Source organism: Pipistrellus hanaki, assembly GCF_964339955.1.
Source record: "Pipistrellus hanaki genome assembly, chromosome: 2".
In the NCBI taxonomy this organism is placed as follows: domain Eukaryota; kingdom Metazoa; phylum Chordata; class Mammalia; order Chiroptera; family Vespertilionidae; genus Pipistrellus; species Pipistrellus hanaki.
Genome location: NC_140504.1, coordinates 27,317,736 through 27,335,822, shown reverse-complemented (window position 1 = coordinate 27,335,822; position 18,087 = coordinate 27,317,736). Strand labels below are relative to the sequence as shown.

Genomic DNA, 18,087 nt, shown 5'->3' with positions numbered 1-18,087 from the left:
GTTTTACATTATAATGACCTCAAATGGTCCCTGGTTGCTTTCAGGAGCAAGCACTGGCTCTGAGAGTTAGAGCAGGGCAGGAGCAAGAGCAGAGCAGAGAGTTGGATGACGAAAGCTCTTTCTAGGATAGTCTTCAAGAGAACCAAACAGGCAGAGGAACCATGAACCTGGTTTATTAATTATTCAGAGGTTTCATTTATTTCCAGGAGCATCCACGTGCTAAAGGCCAAGTAGGCCTAACAGCTAGGCGATTCACTGAGGGGCTTTTTGTTTTTTTGTTTTTTAATTCTAAATATTTTGATGGCCTTTCCTTTGACATCTTGTGGATATCTTACTTTTACCAACCAAATTGAGGAATGGATGTAGCACACCTTTAGATTCTGTGTCACCGTGCTCCTGCCTCTCCCTTGGATGAGTTTCCTAATATCTCCACCATTCTATATCCTTCACCTAAATCAAAGATAGCCCATTGACCTCTTATCCACCTCAGACAATGCCAGTTTTCATCTATAAGCTTTGTGTACTTGTGGAATAGCTCTCTGGATAAAAGTTTTCCTCTAATACTTCTTCGTATTGGCTCTTAATCAGACGGATCACTGAGGCACAATTCTTGTTGGATGACCTTTTAGACTTGAACAAGACCTGCCTTTTCACTCATGATAATTAGCATGATCTGGGTGTGTGTTCTGGGATAACATTTTATATGGGTGTATGTATGTATTCTGTGTCATAGGAAGGAACATGATTTCATCCAAACTTCTGGCCTGCCCTAACATGGCCTACAAGTGGAATAAAGTTCTCAGAAACCCAAGACATTATTAATCTTGTCATTTACACAAGGTGATAAGTCCTTTCATTTTTAAATGGGCCCCTGACAGCTGGTATTTTGTAAGTAGAATGAGAGAGGTCTGCTTTTCACTCTGAATAAAAAAGAAATGTGTCGATAAGAGATTATCTAATGCCTGATGTCTATTTTGAAGAAATAAGATACAGAAGAATGAGTGCCCCTCAGAGAATACCAGGTTGGAATTCACTTAGGGGACTCTGCCAGCTTTCTTGTGGTTAATGAACAGCAGCAAGATTCTACAGCGATTTCAGCTGCACAGGCATTGTTCTCGTTTGTGCTTTACCTTATAAAGTTTTAACTGCTTCCAGGACAATCATGGCTGAATTGGCACACCAGCCTTCTCTCTCCTTCGGTGCACACCAGTGGTTTATCAGAGCGGTGTGACACTAGAGTCGTCTTATTACTGCAAGCTTATTATGGGCTCAATTATCAACTTATTTTCTTTGGCTTTTTACTGAGAAAAATATGTTTTCTTGCACACTCAGTGAATGCAACTTATGCAAAAAAAAAAAAAAAAAAAAAAAAAAAAAGAAGAAGGGAGGGTAAGCTATGTAAAAAGCAAAATGTGATTTGCTAGTCTCTTTCCACTTTTAAAAGATGTTTGCGTAGAGACCGTCAGGTAATTTGTTAATGTGCTCTTCCTTTACAAGGGTTTCTGTCCACATTTTCAATGACCTCCTTTGATGTTAAAATTATTATTGGCTTTGGGCATTTTCTTTGCTTTGCTTTTAAGTCAAGTTGCACTTTTATACCAAAGTTATGCTCTGCTGTTTTAAGATGAATGCCAGCTGGCAATGCCCAGAGAGAGAGACGGGCTTTGTGAACGATGCCCAAGCTGACTTCGGGGGAATGTTGTCCAGTTGATAGGTTACTTCCTTTGTCCGAAGATGGAGCTGTCTCAGGCATGGTTTGCCATGTGATATTTACATGATAAAATAAACATCACTGCCTCCCTCCAACCCCCTTTCCCCCAAAAAAATGTTTTCCTCACGTACTAATGCCCAGGACACAGCACTGCCATAATGTTACACAGACCAGGAGTTTTACTAAGATTCTCAGACCACATAAATGGAAAATAGGATAAAGTATTCTGTGCACATTTTAACTAATTAGTGCTTGCATGGTATACAACTCCTTTCATGTAGGGGGATCTCCAAGCTTCACACCCATCCTAGACTTCAGCTGTCTCTGGAATGTTGTGCCAAAAGATAGTCCTCAGAAGGCATTCACGAGCCATCAAAGAGGACAACGTGTTGGTCAAGGGCATGAGAAAAGCCTTCAGCCTAGTAAAAACCCCAAACATGTTTGTTAGCTTCCTCATCATGTGATGATGGAACTCATCCCGAACATTCTGAAACCATCCAGAGTGACCAGTTTTCATAGGATCAGAGGAAATGGCTACATTAAAGACAGGTGGCTAAGGACATTTCTTGTGGGACCCATAGAGAGATCTTTAGAGATTATTAAAAGGGTAACTTGCAAGGCTTCCAGGCTAGGTACACTGTAGACTCCAGATATAGTAAGGGACCTTTACCACTTGCCCTATTTATGCAAACTAGGGTCAACAGTCAGTTCTCTCTGTTTTGTTTCATTCAATAAATTATACTTGGCTTTCTCTTCATCTTGTTAACAAGAGCTAAAAATGTGTGTGGGGCGGGGGGGGGGAAGAGAGGGAGAGGCAGGAAAGAGACATGTCCTTCAATGTTTTTGTCCTGAAAAATAACCAGTGAATGCATATTTTTCATTTTGGAAGCAGATATAGCAGATAATACCATATATTTATCAGGTTAGCCTGCCACCCTAAAGAAAAAAAATGTAGGATACCATCTCTTTGGAGAAACCAAGGAAATAAGCTTGGGCATGATAAAGCCTCCATTCTGTGGGACCAATATCTTTATATCCTGTCATCAACTCTCTGTCTGCTGAAGACACTTCTTGTTATCTCTTACTCATTAGGCTAAGAATGTATAAAAGGGTCTTTCTTCCGGAAGCTAAAAAGTTGAGATCGCTTTTGCCCTTTTGAATTGGGGTTTCCCACATTGCCATGGGTGGATCGGGGAGCAGACAATGTTTCCTAAGGCCAGCACATGTGCACACGTTGTCTCCGCAGACCTGGTGTTACCTCTCTGCAGCACCGAGCCTGACAGATGTGTTCATATCAAATGTTGACTTTGTTCACATATGCAAACTGTCCCTTACCACCCTCCCACCTGACCTCCAAATGTTAAAGTTTTTCCTAGTCTTCTGACTGGTAATTTGAATGAGGCTATAGAAAAATAAAGCATGCAGGCTGGATGTTGGGAGCTGAAAGAGGAAGAAGTCAGCTGTCAACTTCAAAGTGGAAAGACAGCAGTAGTCTGAAAAAGTTGTCTCTCGGTACAAATGTTACAGAGAGTACATTTCTCTATTATTTCAATTATTACAACTTCCTGAATAGGTTGAAGGTCATTCATAATTCACACTTCTGTCATTTTTAGGCATGCCAAATGCAGTCTATTAAGCATAAATAAAACTTCCAGTGCTTGACCAGGAAAAATAAACAGGGATTCATAACAATGAGGCCTTGTTCATCCTTTTAAAACTAAATGATACGCTTTCTTCCTTTCTTGTTTTGCCTCTTGTGCACTGGATTTTTCTTCTGTTTCAATAGTACAAACATAATACTTTAAATCGATCCAAGCATAGCAAACTAGACAGCAAGTCTGGTCTGACAGATTCTAGAGTCCTCTATTTTATGGGATAATAAACAAGAACCCACATTATTACCATTTATAAATACAAATGGTACCATCATCCATCTGATGGAGGATTAGGCTGAGCACAGGCCTGACAGTATAAAGCAGAATCTGAAAGACTTTTATAGCCTGTTCACTTTTCTATCAGAATGCTTATGTGTTCCCATCCTCCTTAGAGGCTATCCTCTTGCACTTAAATAGCAAAAGAGAATGGATATTCAATAAAATGTTTAATTAAAATTTCAACTATATATATAATATATATAATTATATACAGTATATAATATATAATTGTATATAATTGATATATAATCAGAATCAATTACATGCCATTAAGTACTCAATTATATTAATATATAAAATATGAGATTGCTAATATTTTATGCAAATTTTTAAATTCCCCCAACATGTGTACTTTGCCACTTTTATATGCCACTTATGAAATACCTTAGACCATATATAATTATATATATAACATTGTATGAAAATATACCTTTTGGAAATGTAAAAGTTGCTAAATCAAATTTTCATCATCACTGCTTTTTATCCCTAGCTTAGTTTTATGGATATTAAGTGAATTGATATTCTTTTGGCATTTAGAACTGGTTTCAAATTTTGATTAAAATAAATTAAATACAACAATTATATTTAAAGTAATGCCTATTTACATGAACAATTTTATCTTTATGCCTTAAATTGTGACTTTTACCAGTAGTAAGAGTGAACAATTTAGGAGATTTCTAGTTTTATTTTTCAAGTATCTAAATGATTTAGAATTTAAAGAATACTAAGCAATTTTATTCATATGCTATTTTAGCAAAATTTTAAAAATATAATAATACAAAAGGATCTATTAAAACATTTACTATAAATACTTATTCTTATCAATTCAAGTATCCAGAGATGCAGCTATAATATCCTTGCTTTAAAAATAGAAATATAACTTTCTGGAGCAACAAAAAGAATCTAGCAAGATACTGGGAAAATTAATTTTTTCTTCCCTGTGATAAAATTTCAAGTTTCAAATTCATAGAGAGGTAAGCCATGTTTATAACTTGTTGTGTTTCTGGAATTTGATATTAGCTAACAAAAAAGAAAACTCTATAGGAGTCCAAACATTTTATCATATTTAACAGTATTTAAAATATTTTATCATGCCTTTACAAAATGGAATTCCTGTCTAACCCTATTATCATAAGGCCCCAGTCCTCTTATCTTTCACCTTATACTGGGAGAGATTAAGATATTCCTTTTAATAGAGCATTACGAGAGAGACACAGCAAAATAAGAAAGCAACAACTCATTTGTAACAATTCAAACTCTTCCCAAGTCTTTGCGACTTTTGAGCCTCTATATACTCGAGTTGAATTCAGCACAAAATCACAGATCCAGGACATTTTTATTTTGGATCCAGGTAACTTTTTCCATAAAACCCCCTGATGGAAGAGGAGACCTGTTAACTCTTTTATGTAATTTAACAGAGTAAATGATTTTCTTCTATTTTGCTCTAACACAAAAACCAAAGAGGTTATATTAGTAGTGTCTCTGCTTCAGATACATATGTCAGATGCCGTATAATTCATAGGACTGCACTATAGCTGAGATTTTTGAGGCTACAGTGATTTTAAAGACATTCTAATTTTATTTTCATAACCATGGTCAAGCATACTTAATATACAAACCTGCAGGAAAAGCTACATAATCCACTTCTGCTCTGAATTATATTTTTATTTGCTGAAACACCTATTTTATAACATAGAAGCATAAAGGTGATATCTTATTTTCTGAATGGCTTGATTTCTCTAAGATTACATTCCAGCATTCCCTCACATAATTGTTTTGAGGAAACAAATTGTCATTCTGGTTTTTTTTTTTGTTGTTGTTGTTGTTTTTTTAACTAAACCCCTCGCTTCTCAAGTGCCTGCTGGTGTATTATTATTGCTAAAACGTAAACTAACTTTATATGTAGACAACTCTGCATTTAAGTGTTCAGATTATATGCTTGGGCCAATGTCATTATAGGAGGAACAACATAATTTTACTTAAGCCTCTGTAAGATAATCGGAGATGAGATATAATGGACATATCACATGGTAGCAACACGAAGAAACACAAAGCACCAGATTTGTGAGGGTGTGGTAGATGGGACTTCGAGGCACATTCTTATTGCTGTGTGAGGAAGCATGCCCAGAATCTGCCCTCCTAACGTCTGGAGCTTGCCAGTTCTTTTCAAACCTCAGTTTCATGAGCACCATAAAAATTCACTTAAAATCGAAAAGAACACCCTGAAGTGAAAACCCACTCTGCTTGGCCTTGCCTTTCATGGCCTGGAATGTCACCTTTTACCTCCAGTAAATAAAGCCAACATCAACACTCTTCCGTGTCTTTTATTTTATTTTTTTTTTAATGTACTCAATATTCTTCACATGACAATCTGGACACTTAAAGGGAAATTACAATAGTGATCTATGTCCCCACAAAGAGAATTGTCTTCATAATATATAGGTTATAATGTATCCATCATTTTTTTGTTTGTTTGTTTCTTTGGAACCAGTCAATCTAAAATGGAATTAAAAGAGACATGATTAATAGTGGACTACAAAGAAATAATGATATCATAATAGTTCCTTAAAATGACCTGGCATGTGTGTCGAGGCAGCATTCCCCAGCAGAGACAACTGCTCTGTTTTACGGTCTTGCAGGGCATTGTCTCTTTAACCTCGCTGTTTCCGAGAAGCCACTGAAAAGTTCTAATATGTCACAATTCAAATGTCAACATGTTGTTGGAAAGGAAGCTAATAAGTTAAACCTTTGAGAGATGCCAAAAAAGAGGTGATTCAAACTGTTGAGAGAAGTCCATTGTTTTCTAAGGGGAAATAGAACTTCAGGTTGAACAGTACTTAGAAGCATTTAACTGGGAGGTTTTGGGGAGAAAGCAAATGCACACTAATTTTTTTTTTTAATCTGGTAACTTTTTGAGCAGAACTGTTCTTCTCTTTTCCTTCCTCCAAAGAAAGAAAATTAGGAAGGTTAATTAAGTTTAATAAGCTATAGATGGTAAATTTTCTGTTTTGTTTTGTGGTTTTTTGTTTTGTTGTTTTTGTTTTTGTAGAAAGAGCACAGGTAATTCTAAGATAGTCTGGATTCTGTCTATGGATATAATCTTAGGTTATATTAGAACATATACAACATTTTATGTTTGCCATTATTTTCTATAGAAACTAGCTTCACCTGGTTAAGTTGCGGGCAAATTAAAAGAAAAGGTTTTATTTTAACAGGAAAGAAGCTAAGCAAAAATTACTCCTCATTGAGTTATCCTTTTTTGAATTCAGCACAATTTTGTGCTCTGGTCTTTTTGTAGAAAAATAAACAATTGGCCTTTAGAGCCACCTACTGGAATAAAGAGGCACGTACTGATGTCCAATGTCCTCCTCTCCTCAAAGATAAACAAATAAATACAGCTAACGTGACGCACATTTCTGTTGACCTTATGAGATGTTAATTTACTCTTCTCAGTCTGAAAGATCAAATGATCCTGCAAGAAACCATAGTTAGAACGATGTCTTCTAAACATAATCCTTCCCATGTCTTAGAAGAGCAGGCCAATTTGCGTCGTGATTTTTCTCTACCATTGGATCGAGGTTGAGCAGAAATGAATCCTTATTTTTTTGTTATCACAAAAAAATTGCTTTTGGGGTGTGTGTGTGTGTGTGTGTGTGTGTGTGTGTGTGTGTGAATGTCATTGGTCTAATTTTTACCAGTTAATTGTATAACTTCATTCTTTCTTCTGTAACCTCTACCTAGTTATGGAATTGTTTTTTAATAAATAATCTTAGAATAAACATTTTAATGGCAAAAAATAAATAAGCATCTTAAATATTTTCCCAATTAAATGCTTTTTTAACTGAGATATAACTGATATATAACAGTATATTAAACTGTGCAACGTAATGGTTCTATGTTTGTATCTATCACAAGTTAAATGCTTTTATACATGGAAAAAATCCTGAAGTCGGGACAAATAAATTGTTCAATGACTTGTCTAAGGTCACAGAGCTGGTTAGGGGAAAGGTGTGCACCCTTTAGAAATTATAGGTCAGGGTTCTTTTCACACTTGCTCTACTGCATTTTAGTTAGTCATTAACGGATTTATTAAATCCTTCCTCTCCTCAACATTTTGCCAGAAAGCATGGAGGAATAAACCCCAGTCAATGAATCAATTGAAGGCGTAATGCCTGCTTTCAAAGAGTGGGATCAGGAGCAAGGGCATGAGGGCAGGTCCTGATTGGTGAGAGGGGGATTACCTTTTAAAAAACAAAAAATTGCTCTCCTTTGACTATGTTTTCTACAGATCTTGCTGTCATCATTCTTTATTTCATGCATGTCTTTCCAAACTATCCCCTTAAAAATCCCTTGTTGAGAAGGTGCTACTTTTGAGAGAGAACATACTCAAAGGAAGTGATTGTGGCCCTTGCCACCCTTAGCTGGACTATCGCCTGCTAATGCAAGACGCTTTCCACTCTGTGTGTGTGGTTCACTGGAGTGAGGAATTCAGAAAAGGAAAAGTTCTGTGATAAACATGGTACAGTGTATATGTGACACCAAGCCTTGCATAAAGAAAACTTGATTTGTGAAGTCAGATTTGGAAAAGATTGGCGGACTCGCTTGGAAGTCACAGCTTTCCATTTATCAGTGGAGGGCTCATTTTCAGTATATAACATGCGAAGTCACATGACTTTTCACAAAAACACAAAACGAATATTTTTGTTGAGGTGTGAGAAAATGTACAGACATCTTAGGGTCTATCTGGCCTTCTCTTAGCATTCTTTCTTCCCACCCCCACCCCCTTTGTCGGTCTCGTGAAGATATTTTATCGAGTAGTCGCAGACATCGCGCCGGGAGAGGAGCTCCTGCTGTTCATGAAGAGTGAAGACTATCCCCATGAGACTATGGCGCCGGACATCCACGGTGAGTATGGCCCAGGCCCTTGTCCGCATTGCCCTCGTTGGGAGACTGACGGAGCATCCAAGAGGGTCCATCCGCCTTGGTGTGCATTGGTTTTCATGGCTAGTCAGTGTCAGTGTTAACATATTCCTTCTCTTGAAGTGGCTACTTCCTTGGTTTGCTGTCTGGGTAATATCACTGTGGAAGCTAAAGAAAGCAGAGATTTTTCCTGAAATGGAGGTCAAAGGGAATTTGGAATATTTGCTTACTTATTATTTATTTATTTTTCTTTTTAAAAACATATGTGTGTGTGTATATATATATATATATATATATATATATATATATATATATATATTACTGATTTTAAAGATGAAGGGAGAGGGAGTGAGAGAGAAACATCAATGATGAGAGGGAAACATTCATATGTTGCCTTCTGCACATCCCCTACTCTGGGGATTGAGTCCGCAACCCAGGCATATGCCCTGATGGGGAATGGAATTGTGACCTCCTGGTTCATAGGTTGATGCTCAACCACTGAGCCACATAGGCAGGGCGAATTTTGAGTATTTAGACTGGGACATGACATCACATACTTAAACCTTTTGCCAATGCCTCTGACAACAATGAGAGTCTTTTCATTATACAAAAGTCATTCTAAAGAGCTTGCTTTTGAGTTTTGTAAATCCAAGGGATGTTTTCTCCCATCTAATATCCTATTACTGGGAGAAGAGTTTCTACTTGAGCAAAATGCTAGCTAGCAAGATCATAGGGGAGAGGATAGGAGGTGGTGTGGGGTTTGGGAGAGAAGTACAGCAAAGAAATTTTAGAACCAGAGGAATTTGTATTCTAAATCAAAGGAAGGGGTATCAAAATGAATTATAACTACTAATGTTGTATGTTTAGAGGAGATTAGGGAAACAATTTCTTCTGGTATTGATTTGTATCATTGGGATGATAATCTGATACTTTCTCTTTCCTAGTTCTCCTAATATAATGTGATTTAGTTCAACCTAATCTCAGTGGTGTCTTTAGAGTGTCTTTTGTGGTTGGGAGGGTCACTGGGAAGGGCTAAGCCATCCAACTTTGCTGACGATGGAGATCGGGCCACCTCCCATCCCTCGCGCATCCCGGGAGAACCTCAGCCTCTGCCTCTGTGGCTCCTTGGGAGGATCGCCAGCTCTTTGCTGCCTCTTTAGTTGAACATTTTTCCTTTGGCTGAGCTGCGTTCCACCTCTTTGTAGATTATACCAGTTATATTTTGGGGGGAGCCTTTTGGAAATTGTGTTCTTCTTAAAAACTCTGGCGAGCAAGTGGTTTAAGAAAAACAAAAACGCGTTTTCAATGAGCCTGGTAGAGTTTGAACGTGATGGGAAGTCTGCCCCAAAAGGGTTCTGGGACAGCAGGAAGTGTTTAGATGGTAAAAAAAAAAAAAAAAAAAAAAAAAAGAGTAATCTGGGCTTTGTTTGGTACAAGACATCTTTCATTAGTGAATGTTAGATCTAAGAAAGGTTTTCAAACAATTATTTTTGGAAACTTCAAATGATTCGTTTACTATTCTAAAAGGCCTAAAGAGAAATGGCTCTTCTTTCTGGGTTGCCTTTCATACATTACCTTCCTTTACAATACCTTTGAACCCATCAGTTGCCTTTTGTCTTCACAGTATCATATACCATACATGGTATATGTGATGCTTAAATGGTGCTTTGCATTTTATACTTCTAGGATTTAATGTTTCTGAGGAAAGAGAAAATAAAACATTTTCATTGTGCACATATCATGCGCTAGCTATTATATGCTTTCCATTTATTATCTCATTTAATCTTTACACACAGATCAAACCTGCAGGGAAGGAATTATTTCCATTATACAGATAGGAAGACTGAGGCTACAGTTGCAAAGGCCACATGGCTAGGAAGTGGTAGAGTTAGCATTCAAAACAAGGTGTAGCTGTCTTTAAAACCTAGGCCTTTCCCACTTGTTATGTAGCTTTGAAGGTTCTGTTTGTGTTCAGACTGCTGGCTAAGTCTCTAAATATAGATCTTAAATATGTGGATAGCGTAACAGGCAATAGGAAATGTTTTCATTACCTAGTGAATCCCATTGAGAGACCTGTCTTTAGAGCTGAGATGATTTATTTTAGAATGCCTCCTCTTCCTTAATCATCTGCATCCTAATTTCTTTACCTTCCTGGTCCCCTGTTACTGTTTAAACTAGTACTCTATGTAGACTACAGAAGACCTGTCTGCTTAGCTTCTCACTTTTCCGTTTCTGTGGGCTTTCCAGCTTTCCATGGCTTTGTCTTTTCTTCCTAGCAGGGACCTAAAAAGCCCCTGGTGACCTGCTACCGTCTCTAGATCCATTTCCCACTCCTCCCCAACATGCACCCTCTAAAGCAGCCATGCTTCACTGTAGCTTGGCCTTCCCGGAGCCCGCCATGCTCTTTCTCGCCTTCATCATTGGTCCATGTTGTTCCGCTGCCTTCAGTGCCCACCCTCATCCCAATTCACCTGACTGATTCTTGTTTATTACATTTCCTGAAACTCTCCCTCAGATCACATTTAATCTTATTAATCACATTAATCACATTCCTCTGAACTTCCTTAGGCCTTAGGCATGATTAATCACATTCCTCTGAACTTCCTTAGGCCTTAGGCATGCACCTGTCATAAAATATATCGCCCTTTGTCCACATGTGTGTCCACTTGAGTTTCTTGCATATTAATTCTCCAACAAATTGCCTAGCATTCAGTTGGTGACTGAATTGTTTCCTCAGAAACATTCAGTCAATGAGCACCTGGCTACAGGTCCCGACTGTAGGTCTAGAAACCAGGGATTGGGTCTTCTGTTGTTGCTCTGGGTGTCTTTCAGCATTGTGAGCTATTTTCAAGGATCCTGGAGTAGTGTCTGCCTGATGTGGGTCTAGTTGTATGGCCTCGTGAGTGGACTAAATGCTATTCAAGTGGGAAGAATAGAAATAATACCATCAGTCCCTGACACGTTCTAACCTTGTTGTTGCCCGTCCCTATTACTACCCTTTATTTATCTCACCGATTTAAAGTGCAAATTCACGGTATGTTTGCTATTTAACAAAGCCATGCCAATGGACACTGACCCTGGGGTAACATCAAATGAGCCTAAACGAATCCTAAAAACATCCTGTGTCCCATTATATGTCATGGTGAATGTGATGAAGTATTTCAAGCTTGCTGATATTAACCAGGTTTAATTAAGCATGGCTCAAATGGGGACTGGGTGTCTCAGTCCCCACAGTGAGAAGTGTGTGAAACAATGATGGGCTCAAATCCTGGCACAACCACCTAGCTGTAGAATCCCCGACTGGTTATTGAACTTCTCTGAGCTTCAATACCCTCATCTAAAAATCGGAATTAAAATATGCCATATGATTCCTTATAATCAGGTTTTCAGGAATAGCAGTAATCCATGTATGAGACTGAGGAAATAAATGCTGCTCAGTAAGTGGTCATTGCTACTTTTAATATCCCATGAATATTAGATCCTGGAAGGGTTTTATCTAATAGGAAGTCAGTCTATACTGTAGCCACAGTAATCACTTATGTTATTGTTCTAGGCTCTGTCCTGCCTTTCTGGCTATCTCTACATTAAAATTAAAGTGGTGGAAATGAAAATCAAGTCGTTTTTACGATGTCTTTCCTAATGCCATAATACCTGCTGGGTTGTGGGGGCTCGTCCTGATCTCCCAATTTTAGTGACACTGGAATTCTATTCACAGAAGAACGGCAATATCGCTGTGAGGACTGTGACCAGCTCTTTGAGTCCAAGGCTGAGCTAGCTGATCACCAGAAGTTCCCGTGCAGCACCCCGCACTCGGCCTTTTCGATGGTGGAAGAGGACTTTCAACAAAAACTTGAAAGTGAAAATGATCTCCGAGAGATACATGCAATCCAGGAGTGTAAGGAATGTGACCAAGTTTTTCCCGATTTGCAAAGGTTAGCAATGGCATGTTGCACTACAAAACATGTTTGTTTATTCTGTGATAAAATGTTCTTATGCTGAGCTTTCAGAATTTATGCAGATGGGAACTTTTGGAACCTCAATGAACCTGATAAGTGTGTTAGTACATGTTTGGAAATCGCCTTTCTCGGGAAATTCTCATCTGTAAAATATTTACAGTGAAGTTGGAATGGGTTATTTGGATACCAGATAGATAATGTTTTTTATTTTTATTTTTATTTAAGCAGTGTTACTGCCAGCTTAACATTGCCAGAATATATAACTTAGAGGAAGGCTCAGACTGCTTGGAATAGCTATGATGCTAATTACAGTAGTCATATGCTAATCAGTAAAGCTATCTCTAGAAACATTTAGATGTTAAGAAAGATCTCTTCTGCTACTCATTTAAGATGGTCTTTTGATAGATCTGTGTAACCCATGGATTTCATTTCAACTATTTAAACTGCACATACATAAAAGAATAAGAAAAGATTGCTCAGTGGAGAAATTGGTGAATTTCCCAAAGGAAACAAATGAACATGATCTAAAATGAAATAATTTTTTAATTCTATTTTCACCAAAATGAAAACCCCATTTTAAACATATGTACACTTTTATAGCCTTTTGAATTTCATTCAAGAATATTTTTCATCTCTATTAAAGAAAACAAGAACCCTGGAACCCACTCTCTAAGGAACTTTCTGATAATTATGCTACAAAATGGGTTCTCAGATCAGAGATGTACATAACCAGCTAATAGATTTTTTGTTTGTTTGTTTCTACCTAATGGTTTTTGCCTTGGTCCACGAACAATGCTAATAATTGTATCCATTCTTTTGCTTTTAAATGAGAAAATGACCCTTGGATCCCATAATCAGAATTTCAAGTGACTGTAATGCCATTGTATTTAGATGAGTATGGTGGTATATTAACGGGACCTTTTAAAGAGTATGAATTACTCCGTTTGTCATGGGCACTCCTCTTCTTTCCCTTTATCACCTTGTTTCCTTTCTTTCCTTAATGTCTCCTCTTCTTCCCTCTCCTTTTCACCTCATTGATTGCCCGCTCCTTCTTCTCTGAGGAGACCTCTTATAGGAAACAATTTCATATAATAGTCATTTATTTTCATGCATAAATGACTAAACAGGGATCAAGCATAAGTTGGTCCTTGAGGAAACTGAATCAAAAGATTGAATCTCTAGCTTTGAAAACCGAGGCCTAATTTAATTATTAGAGAGAAAACATTTTGGGAATAAGAGGGCTTTCCCAGTACCCTTTAAGCTCATCTTTACTGCTTGACATAAATTTGCATAGAGACTAAATCTGTCATACAGAGACTATATCTGTTTATGTTTGACATAAATTTGCATAGAGACTAAATCTGTTATATAGAGACTATATCTGATTATGTTTGTTAAAAGGTTACAGCATGTCTCTTAAATATAATTGTGTCCAAATTAGGAAACAGAACACAAATAATAAATTCCAGTGGATAAAACACGTATTTCTACTGCAAAGCAATACCTCTGATGCCAGAGATTAAGTCTACTTCCTATAATTTCATTATAAAAATAAAGGTCCACCTTATAAAACAAAAATGGACAGACTAAACACTAAAATGTAATTTCTCTTTCCTACTAGAAGGGCATAGCAATACTTCTTATGGGGAGAAAGCTTCAAACTCTGACTAAGCCTCAGTTAAGAAAGATTAAGCCTCAGTTAACTCTGCTTAATGCCAAAACCCAGTGTCAGTGGAAAACAATAAGGAAACCTAATTATCTGGCACTGGATGAGCCCTCGAAATTCACTTTTTGGTAGCTCAGTTGGATGGATATAGCATGTCATTGTGAAACCTGGTGTGGAGCATCCAAATGGTTATATAATTTAGTCTTGTGTGGAACCTACATTCTTTAGATATTTCCACTTTATTGAATCCTGTATTTTTTAATACTTGAAACAAGAGAAAAATGCTTTCTTGACATAATGTTCTTCTTTCCTGTATCTTTTCTGTAAAAATGGTAAGAAAAGAACACTCTCTTCCCACCCCAAAAAAGATTAAACACACACACACACACACACACACACACACACACACACCAAGGTTGATACACAAAACATGGAAAGAACCAGAAAGACTTCTATAACTTGGGATACAAGCCTTCTGAATTGGGATAAAAATTCTATGAAAAGTGAAGTCACAGTAATGACTGACTGGCTTGCTTCTATGCTTATGAAAGCCACACACATTTGCTCTTTAATCCCATCATTTGTTACTTGATAGATGACAATTCCATGAAACAATATGGATTTTATGCTAAATTAGAAGCTTAGAAAGGAAAATTCCCCTTGCTTTGCTACTTCTCTCCCCTTCGCCCCCATGTCCCATTTAGTATCCTCTGAAAGCTATATCCTCCCTGGGAGTTAGGGAACCAGCAGTAAGACTCTACAGGCCAATCTTTTACTGCTGGATTCTAGAGCTAATGAATTGGCATACATATTAGGATATAATGTTTGTCCTAAAGTGGCATGCCTTCATGGGTTGTAAAGGACAACAGTGTGAATAGCAATCTGTACAGTGATTTTGGAAGATGTCCCTCACTCAGTCAATGTTACCTGTAGTTGAGGATATCTCTCTCCTAACTCCCTCACTAACATTTCACCTTGTGTAACAAACAGAGGATTATGTAGTGTAGATAAAGATAGGGCCTTTCTTGTGACTCCACACACCTGTACTCTCCTGGTACCTTTTGTTCACAGAGATATCGCCACTTGTGCTCAAATAGAATAGCACTTCCAGCTCGACTGACTCATGGGGCAGGAGGAATGAGTTTGTGTGCCAATATGAAAAAAAAAAATGTAGGGAGGAAGCTGAGGAAGAGAAAAAGTAGGAGAAAGGTGTTTCCAATTTATCAAGATCTGAGGAAGGGCATTTCATTTTTCACACACCCTCACACACTCAGTCTACAATACATACCCCCTGGATAGCATATTCTAGGTGCACAGAGACCTTAGCTGACACTCACATTTACAGTGGTCATCTCACAGAGAAATGAAACATGGAAGAGACAGAGTGTGTGTATGCTTGGTAGTTTTTTTTATTGTTGTTGAATTTTTAAAGTGATGTTTCCTAATGAAGTTTAAAACACATACAAAATTAAAGAGGATGATATAATAAACCCCATATACTCAGTTTCAGTATCACACAAGGCCAGTCTTATCTCAGAAATACTCCTTCTGGATTGTTTGAAACAAATTCTGGATATTATGTCATTTTATTCATAAATAGTTCATTATATATCTGTAGAAAGTAAGACTCTTTAAAGACTAAGTTCACGCTGAAACCGGTTTGGCTCAGTGGTGGAGCTTCAGTCTGCGGACTGAAGGGTCCCAGGTTCAATTCCATTGAACATTGGTTGTGGGCACATCCCCAGTAGGGGGTGTGCAAGAGGCAGCTGGTCAATGTTTCTCTCTCATTGACATTTCTAGCTCTCTATCTCTCTCCCTTCCTCTCTGTAAAAAAATCAATAAAATATATTAAAAAAAATAAGTAAAATGTAAGTTCAACATACACTTAATAATAATTCCTCAATATTATAAAATATTCGGTCAGTGTTCAAATTCCCCCAGTATCTCATGATTGTTAGTGTTGGTTTGAATTTAGATCAAAATAAGCCTCATCATTGCAACAGGCTGATATGCTACTTATATCTCTATAAATTTATAGGTTCCCCAGTGAAAGTAAGTTTGTCTGTTTCCCTCTCTTCTGTTCTCTCATTCTCATTTATTCTCTCCCTCTCATTTACAATTTGTTTACAGAGGAAACTGAGCAGGTTTTCCTGTAGCATTTCCTCCAGTCTGAATTCTGCTGATTGTATCTCTTGGTGTTGTTGAACATCTTTCTCCAGGCCCCTATTTCCTGTAAATTGAGTTATATCCCAAGCTTTGATCACATACAGGTTCAAAGTTTTGGGAAGACTACCTCATTCCTGGTATTATTTATTTCTATCAGGAGGTACATAATGAGTTGCCTTGATTCATTCATTCTTTAGGGGTTGCAAAATGAATGTTTTAGTTCTATCGTTCTTTTTTTATTCGTTATCTGGATCAATTACATACAGTGAATCTCCCCCTCATTCTTTATTTGCTCGTTCATATAGGGCCTGTAGGTGAGTTTGTTTTTTTTTTCCTTTTATTTTAAAAAATATATAATTTGTTGATTTTTAGAGAGAAAGGGAGAAGGAGAGAGAGATTGAAGCATCAACGATGAGAGAGAATCATTGATTGGCTGCCTCCTGCACGCCCCCTACTGGGGATCGAGCCTGAAACCCAGGCATGTGCCCTTGGCTGGAATCAAACCTGGGACCCTTCAGTCCAGAGGCTGACACTCTATCCATTGAGCCAAACCAACCAGGGCGTGGTTTTATTCATATTCAGAATACTTATCTGGCTTCCCAGCGGCTTCCAAGGATGACCAGTGATGTTCTGTTTGTGTGTTTTTTAATATTGATATTGTTAAAAGATGAGATTATTATTATGGATGCTTAAATTTCCTCATGTATGTTCAGTGAGCATCACCTCAAGTTGGCACCCTAGTTCTTTTGACATGATCTATAACTTTATTGCTCTTTGCCATAACAACATGTTCAAGGCCCTTCTTGTATATTTTGTTATTTAAATTTGAAAACAGGCTGTTTCTCCATTGGAGCTCTGGTGACTTTATGTGGGGGAGTCTGTGTGATGTGTTTTTGTATTTAATTAGCAAAAATATTGCAAACTCCTTCTGAATACCACACTTACCCATTATCTATAATATTTATTTTTATTGTATTCATGCAGATTTCATATACAATCTCAGAGAAAGGGAAAAACAATTGAGAAGGAAATAGTATTCTAAGTTTTAAAACTGATAAACTATGGGAGAAACTTCTGATGTTTTTCTTTTGAGGGTTTTTAAGATTTCATTCACTTAAAATATTACACACTTTTTTATTCTCCAACATTAATACATATATATGTATATATAAATATATATAATATTTATACCTTTACATCTATACACAGACCTATTCATCCATCAGTCCATCTGCTTGTCCATTCATCTATCCCAGGGTTACATTGAATAGGTAGCTTATAGCTCACTTTCCATATGGTGACATGGCTAAAAACAAAAGTATTTTTTTGAATCTAGAGGTCATATATATCACATAGAATACCTGCTTGCATGTTCTCAAGCATTTTCTTAACATTTTCTGTTTGAGTGTTTGTATTTAAGTGGGTGTTAGCAATATGTGTTACTGTCAGAATTGTATAGTGGCTCCAGGCTTGACAAATAGCCACTTGTTTATCATGCCCCTAAATTGGCACCTGGTCCCTGCTAGCTGCAGCAGATTTATTTCCTAACAACACGGGCACTTCTCTGCATTAGTGGGAGACAGTCTGGGAAACATAAAGTGTACTTCTGTCTGTTTCAAGCCTGTTTCCTTTCTTTCTTCCTCCTCACCTCAACAACTTTTCCTTCTTATTTCTGTAATTGCCAAGTTGGACTGGTAATAAAACGACCTTCTGTGGATGAATGTATTCTTTGTC

The 18,087-nt window shown here is 37.4% G+C and overlaps 1 protein-coding gene across 20 annotated transcripts in view; it reads left to right on the top strand.

Moving 5' to 3' along the window:
• The window catches only part of MECOM (MDS1 and EVI1 complex locus), a 643,214-nt gene that overhangs the window by 582,988 nt on the left and 42,139 nt on the right, over positions 1-18,087 (top strand). For all 20 annotated transcript variants that reach the window (XM_084874104.1, XM_084874096.1, XM_084874098.1 and 17 more), the window contains 2 exons: positions 8,448-8,550; positions 12,281-12,497. In XM_084874104.1, the coding sequence (XP_084730230.1) occupies positions 8,502-8,550; positions 12,281-12,497 (266 nt within the window). In that variant the 5' untranslated portion in view covers positions 8,448-8,501. The remainder of the gene's footprint in view (positions 1-8,447; positions 8,551-12,280; positions 12,498-18,087) is intronic.